At 45.2% G+C, this 7,344-nt stretch overlaps 1 protein-coding gene across 1 annotated transcript; it reads left to right on the top strand.

The window, feature by feature from the left end:
- Positions 1 to 2,905: 2,905 nt before the first annotated feature.
- On the top strand, positions 2,906 to 4,650 carry LOC311055422 (cyclin-dependent kinase 5 activator 1-like; the record flags this gene model as incomplete). Its single annotated transcript, XM_084071614.1, has 2 exons — positions 2,906 to 3,460; positions 4,159 to 4,650. 2 exons carry the CDS (start codon positions 2,906 to 2,908, stop codon positions 4,648 to 4,650), a joined length of 1,047 nt encoding a protein of 348 aa, XP_083927740.1.
- Between the last annotated feature and the right edge of the window lie 2,694 nt (positions 4,651 to 7,344).

Here is a 7,344-nt window from a genome sequence, read left to right as displayed (position 1 = left end):
GGACTGCTTACCCATGCAGGCAAGCAGTAGCCTGTCAGAGTAACAGATTATATCTGTCTTGCCGCTGGATTCAACATGGAAATAACACAAAAATAGAAGTTCAGAAATTATTCACAAGATCTACCATCTGGAGATCATCCACACGTGCCTACACAATAAAATCCTTTGTGTTAATTTATCCATTTGTAATTCTGAGTGTACAAATGCAACCAACTGGACCCCCTCTCAGAGATAAATGAACACTCAGGATTTTTGTGTAGAATGCCCAATGCCAACACTGCTTCAGACTATGCTGAGAATGGAGACTCAACGCATCAGGCCTGATGGATTCAGCTTCAGCACCATGGACAGCGCGCCTTATGATAGGCTGGGGCATCTCGGCATCCAATGGATCAACGAGGATAGCCTAAAGATCCCATATACTAGAGGGATACACTATCATACTCTGATTGGCTATTGGGTTGTATAGGCAACCGTTGGTTTTAGTTTGACCTCATATCTTTTACCTAGTTTAGATAAACGGCTTTTTGCGGGAGAGGTTGACCTAATAGCCTATATATAGCCTGAGATTAGGCTAAACGCACCACAAAACTAGAACATTCACAGGACGAGGATTAGAATAAAAAAGCTGTACCTTTTCAAAGATCTCACAGTGAAAATATGTTTCAATGCTAGCAACCTGACCCTATTGTAGGTTATAAGCAATTGCGAATTTTGGCAATGCTGTCACCTCGAAACGTTTGATGTGCATGCATTTGTCAACATAATAACTATGCATGAAATGATTCTCTCTCACTTGCATTCCTGAGTGGACAATGCTGTCGATAGTCAACAGTTGCCACGACAACCATTCTAGCCAATCACAAAGCAACCACCTCCCCCGAGAGATGGGATTGCAATTCTTCCATTCTTGAGTGAAGCGGTTGCGACGGCGACGGAGGATCAGCAACAGCATCCGCGCTTCGACCAATCAGAGCGCTTCTTTTCACTCTCACAACCAACCCGAATAACTGCAGATGCCCGCATCAAAACGACCCGTTTTTTTTTCTTTCGCAGCTTTGCTTACCATAAGCTGCCGTCTATTTTTGGAACTCGTATAGTAGCCATTTTCCCTCTGTCTTCATTCCATCCCTTTTTGTTGATCTTAGTCGTTTTGTTTATATGCTTGCGGGGTGGGGGACTCACACACCTGTGCTGTCATCGTCTCCCGGAGCAGTGCATTATTACCAGCCGTGATAGTAGGCTCTAGATGTTTAATTTCTCAATGGAAGACGTCTTCCCACTCACTGCGAGGCTCGCACATTTCGCATCTGTACTGCATCCGTATTCGCGTCGACGAGCGAGATACTTTCACCATTCTTAAATGAAGGCTTACGCCAAGTAGCCCATCTGGAAGGATTGAACCTCGTCCCCAGTGCTTTCCTCTGGACGGCTATTTTGGACCAAACCGGTGTTTCACGCCCAGCACCTTGGACAGCTCCAAGCTTGTGTCAGAGAGATCGTGGTGAGAGAATCAGCCATAACAGATCACATTTGGATCAAATTTGCCAGCAGCAAAGAGATCAAGGTGTAATTGTTCATGAAAAAAAAAATAATGATTTACTTTATTTAAAGGTAAAAGACTCCACCAAGTGTGGACGGTTTTGTTTTGTTGCATGTGTCAACCTGTATCATTGCTTATTATAATTTAAAAAAAGCCCCCCACCCCCTAAATCATATAAAGGTTTGCTTTTTTCAATAGCTTAGGGTATAGGTCAAAAAACACAGGCAGTCAGCTTATATATTTCCTATTTTGCATGCAGCACAGCAGCCTATGGCTGAGTATGAATAATTATCATATCGAATTAAGAGATGAAACCAGCCTTAATGCAAAAGCCTAACATCCACCATGAATCACATTTGTTAACGGTGTAGTTATAGGTTTAGGCTGTAGGATTGAGCTTACAGGCCCATATTAATTAATATTTTTTTGAAGCTGCCGTGTGTTGAAGGGGGTGGTGTTTTCGTTCAAGGCTTCCATTTTGAAGCTAAGATGGATGCTTGCGCACAATTCTTTCTCATGGCTCTATGGTCTTATCTTGGTCCTTATATAATATGGAAGTGAACACGGTTGAGTGGCGAGAGGGGCCGTTTTCACCGTGGTGTTGATGAACAACAATCTACACAGTATGCAGAGCAAAGCCTTAAAGGACACACATTAGAATATCCGTTGGAGGTGAAAACAATATGGGGCTTGCTTTGGTGGTTAAGCAGTGTTTAAGATACATTTTTTTCACTCAACTGGGCTATCTGCACCTGTAGAGGATCAAACATTTTCTGGGGTATGAAAACAAACCAGCAGGCTACTTTATAAGCTGCTTGTTCAAAGATTTAAACCCCTGCACCCACAGCTGCTGTGAAGGAATGTATGTAATTGCTTTAGGCTGAATGATATTAGGTTTTGACAAACCTCTGTTTTTGATCAATCATAATACATGCAATAGAAGACATACCCTTAATAGTCATGTTGCATCCCTTCTAATGTATCATTTTGGCAATGGACATTGTGAACAAATTGCCTGTTCTGCAATAAGTCAAATCATATTATAATTTCCTGTTTTAGAATTTAAATGACAAATAAATAAGTTGGCTGCGATCTATCCCAGTTGCATTTGATACATCTCTGAATGTGAAGATATTCTGTAGTTTCAATTAAAAGGCAAAGGTTCTATTCTATTCTGACTTCTCGTGTTGTGTTAAATCTAACCCTCTTACTTATTTTCTCACAGGTTAGGCTTGAGTGTTTTCCTCAAACACTCTTTGCTTGTAATAAATAAAGAGCCACTACCATCTGCGCCCCCCCAGCTCCACCCATCCTTTCTCCATCCCACCCTTCCTCCCCGAACGCACACACCACCGGGGCATCATGGGTACAGTGCTCTCTCTGTCACCCAGCTACCGCAAGGCGGCCTTGTTTGAGGACGGCCCGGCCACCGTGGGACACTACACAGCTGTCCAGAACAGCAAGAACGCCAAGGACAGTGCTACCGCCACAGCCGCCGCCGCCAAGGGCCTCAAGCGCCCGTCCATCATCAGTGTTTTGCCATGGAAGCGCATCGTAGCTGTGTCGGCCAAGAGGAAGGGCTCCAAGAAGCTTCCGTCAGAGGGAGGAGACGCAGGAGGCAAGGGGAGCCCACAGGATGGACATGTGGTTACGGCTACGTCCGCCGCCACGGCCTCCTCCGACAGCCTGAAGCTGAAGAAGTCCCAGTCCTGTGCCAACCTCTCGTCCTACACCTCCGCCACCCAGGAGCACCACTCTTTGGTCAATGGAAACACCACCACTACCTCCTCCCACCTGCCCACCTCCAAGACCCTGGCCAACGTAGCAACAGTCGCAGTGGGAAAAAAGAACTCCCTGACAGGCTCCGGGCTCCAGCCGTCCAACACGGCCGGCACACCTAAACGCGTCATTGTCCAGGTAATGTGGTGGTAAAAAAAAACACATCATGCAGTCTATAACATTTTCTGTTTCTTTTGGTATTAATTGTTGTCTTTAAATTATGTGTTTGGTCTTATAAGCGCACTGGTCGTAATTGATTATGGTGTATCCTCCACTGCCGTGCCTAAACATGGGCTGCCTTCCTCCAATCCAATATGAACATCGACCAACCAAAAGTGTATAAAAGGAACAATAGCTGAGCAATAGCCCTCACAGCCCACAAGAGAAATCATTAGAGCCGAGATGCATACTTTAGACAAAATTTGCTAGTGCCTGGACCCTGCATTCCTCTTTCACACTCAACCTGAGCATCGCTGATAGTGTTCTTACCCTGAAGTGATTGCTGCAACACCTATTGATCTAAACACATTCTATCATAGAGTGGTGTTATTATTGTGGAATTAATGGTGAAAACACAGGATCTGATAGAACCCTAGCAACCTTATTAGCCACCATTTAGTTCACAAAATAATAAATGAATTAAATCGTTCGACCCCTCCCCACCTTCCTCCCTCTTCTCCTTCCTTACATTGTCTGACATTAACCTCACTTACGTTGCATCATGTTCTCACCACATTCATCTTGCCTCCTCCTTCTTCTCCCCTATGTCCCTTTCACCCCCCACCCCCCCCCCTCCGTTTTACCTTCCCTATCTCTCCCCACATCCTCCCATCCAGGCATCGACCAGTGAGCTGATGCGCAGCCTGGGCGAGTTCCTGTGCCGCCGTTGCTATCGTCTCAAGCGCCTATCGCCCACCGACCCGGTGCTGTGGCTCCGCAGCGTGGACCGCTCCCTCCTGCTGCAGGGCTGGCAGGACCAGGGCTTCATCACACCGGCCAACGTGGTCTTCCTCTACATGCTGTGCCGCGACGTGGTCTCATCCGAGGTGGCCTCGGAGCGCGAGCTGCAGGCCTCGCTCCTCACCTGCCTCTACCTTTCGTACTCCTACATGGGCAACGAGATCTCCTACCCGCTGAAGCCCTTCCTAGTGGAGGCTGAGAAAGAGGCATTCTGGGACCGCTGCCTGGAGATCATCAACCGCATGAGCGGCAAGATGCTGCAGATCAACACCGATCCACACTACTTCACCCAGGTGTTCGCCGACCTGAAGAACGAGAGCAAGAAGGAGGAGGAGAAGACCCGTCTTCTCATTGGCCTGGACCGATAGGAAGTTGAGAGTGGTGGGAGGCGGGTTTAGTGGGCGGAAGGGCGGGTGGGGGTTGTTCGTGGAAGGGTGGAGGGGATGGTGGAGGTGAATGGATGACGGAAAGGTAGAGAGGGTGGAGGGATGGAGAGATGTAAATGAGTAAAATGAGTGTAGAACGGATGGAGTGTAGAACTACAGTTAAGCAGTGGTGCTGTCTGGCCTTTATTACACTACACAATTTCTTGTTGTTGCTTTATTTCGATAGGATAGTTGAGAGAGATAGAGTAGAGGGATACCAGCCCGCCCCTACAATAAACGATAACAACAAAATAATGTCAATGAATTGGAAGTGGTTGTAATTAGAACATAGCACTTACAATATTTGGGTTTTATAAAGAAGAAGCACTTAGGTGACAATGGCTTAACAGGCAAAGACAGCTCATGATCTCCCATGCATTGCCCGCAGGCAGCAACTACACATGGGATGGGATTTAGAGCATTTTTAAAACCACAGACCAGAGCCAAATCAGATCTTTGGTTTGGTGTACAGCCAAACCTTCAGCCACCTTATCTGAGCTGATAAGAACCTGATTAGATTCCCATAACCATGAGAACACTTGGTGTTGCCAAACACCTAGCCCCCACTTGGCTCATTAGGGGATAATAATACATTGAGGACAAGTACACATGATTATTAGATTTCTTGACAATTCAGGCTAGATTAGATTCCTTGTTGATATCAGCTGCCCAGCCCATAGGGCTTATAAAATGAGGCTGCTAATAAGATTCATTGAAATAGACGTGAGCCTAATTGTTTAAGTGTTTGCCTCAGGGCAATACGTCGTGCTTCACTCTGACCTGTTCTGAATTCTTTATCATACAATACGAAAGCAACCAAAGGTGAGTCTAAATGCCAGATGACACCGCTGTAAGCTGCTCATGTATATATTTGTGGAAAATATAGGAAATATTATAAAGACACAGGAAGTAAAGAAAACAGAAGAGGCAAACAAAGAACCAGTCTGTGAGAGGACAGAGACATCTATTTTGCCACAGAGACATCAGGGTGGCAGAATCATATCAAATACGATAACCATGTTGCATTAGATCACTTTGTATGTCTGTGTGTAGCAAAGTCTGCACATCGATCACCTAACATATTGCCAAATCCACTTTACCCTAATCCCTTATCCAAAACCGAACTCATACACTGGTTATGGGGGTGCACCACTATTGAGACTTGAGACTTGAAAAACACTGAAAGAAAAGGAATTGGAACCCTCATTTTCTTCTATTCTTAGACTATGAAATTGAAATCAATTCATCAATGTTTAGTGTTTGACACTGTTTAACAGTTTTGTTAAGCAAACTATTTTCTTTTGTTTACTTGGGAAGAAATGCAATACTGAACCCATGCTTCAGTGGGGAAATCCTTCATTCTTTTGTCCCCTCACCCCCTCTGCACTTTGTCCAACAGTCCACATTGGTGCTGTTCCATTATCAGACTATGGGTAAACATAAGAGGCGGCTTTTCATATCCTACGTGAGGCAGAAAGATAGAGCAGTTCAAGTAAGAGAGAGATGATAAGGAGAGGGATTTTGTTTTGGAATTAAATTGAGGCAGAAAACTATTACAAACCCAGGCAAAATGTCTGCACGCTATGGTTTGCAATGTCACAGAGAATGCACACTGTCACACATGAGTTCATTTCAGTTTTAAAACACGTTTGCGTTCACTTTGTGTGTTATTTCCACACTGGCAAGTGGCATTGAGATGTACATTGGGCCTGGGAGGCTACACAACACAATCTCTCCTGGCAAACAGAAGCCCAAGTCAGGAAATAAGTATAAATAAATTCTATATATTATAGGCGTTTGAGCTTATGAAGTGCAATGTACGAGAGGGCACGCACGAGGAGTAGGTGCCACAGGTGAACATCAGATTCTTTCTTCCATCATATTAAACATGGCACCTTGAAGTTACTATCAACTTCACTCAAGAGACTGCAGGGCTTTTGTCCAAAGTGGCATTGTGTCACCTCTCCAGCCCTTCCCACCTCTTTACTTTTACACCAGAGGACTGAATGAGAAAACAGATTCTCTCTTCTTTATCCGTCTGATCCAAAAACTTGGCCTAAATCAGTCCAAGCTCGTTCAAACGCGTTTAGTCTGGTCTGATCCGGTCCTTCCTTATTAGGGACTGTCTGACAGGTCCAGACGATTCAACGGCCTAATTATTCAAATGAGTTGTGTTGACGTGCATGTGTGCTTCTATAGGTTTTTTCTAGCATGCAGCTTTGTGTTGGGCACACCACACCACACACTGTAAACAAGACGGAGCCGAAGCCAGTCTGCTGAACTTACTTGAAGCTGGAGTCAGTGATGTGACATCAGAAACATGGCCAAAAACAGTCAGGCCAGATCCTGCAGGCACTGCTGCTATTTCACTGCCTGTCTCGCACAAGGAATGTCTGATGAGGGAACATTCAAAGGAGCATAGTTGAAGCCTTCCTTGCCTTCCTGTATGCCAATCTGTGATGTCACATCTCTCAGTCCACCTTTAACCATTGTCAAGTTTGAGAAAATATCCCGTCCTGCCGACATTGCATTCTGAGGGGTGACTAAGCAGAAGTCAAGTCATGGAATGAAGTGGAACCCGGAACCCGGTGGATCCCATTTCCACTTAAACCCCAGGATCCGTATTCTGAGGGAAAA

This window comes from Gymnoscopelus microlampas (assembly GCF_963454915.1).
Source record: "Gymnoscopelus microlampas genome assembly, chromosome: 11".
NCBI lineage: Eukaryota > Metazoa > Chordata > Actinopteri > Myctophiformes > Myctophidae > Gymnoscopelus > Gymnoscopelus microlampas.
The sequence above is the reverse complement of the archived record's forward strand: the minus strand, read 5'-3'. Positions and strand labels throughout refer to the sequence as shown.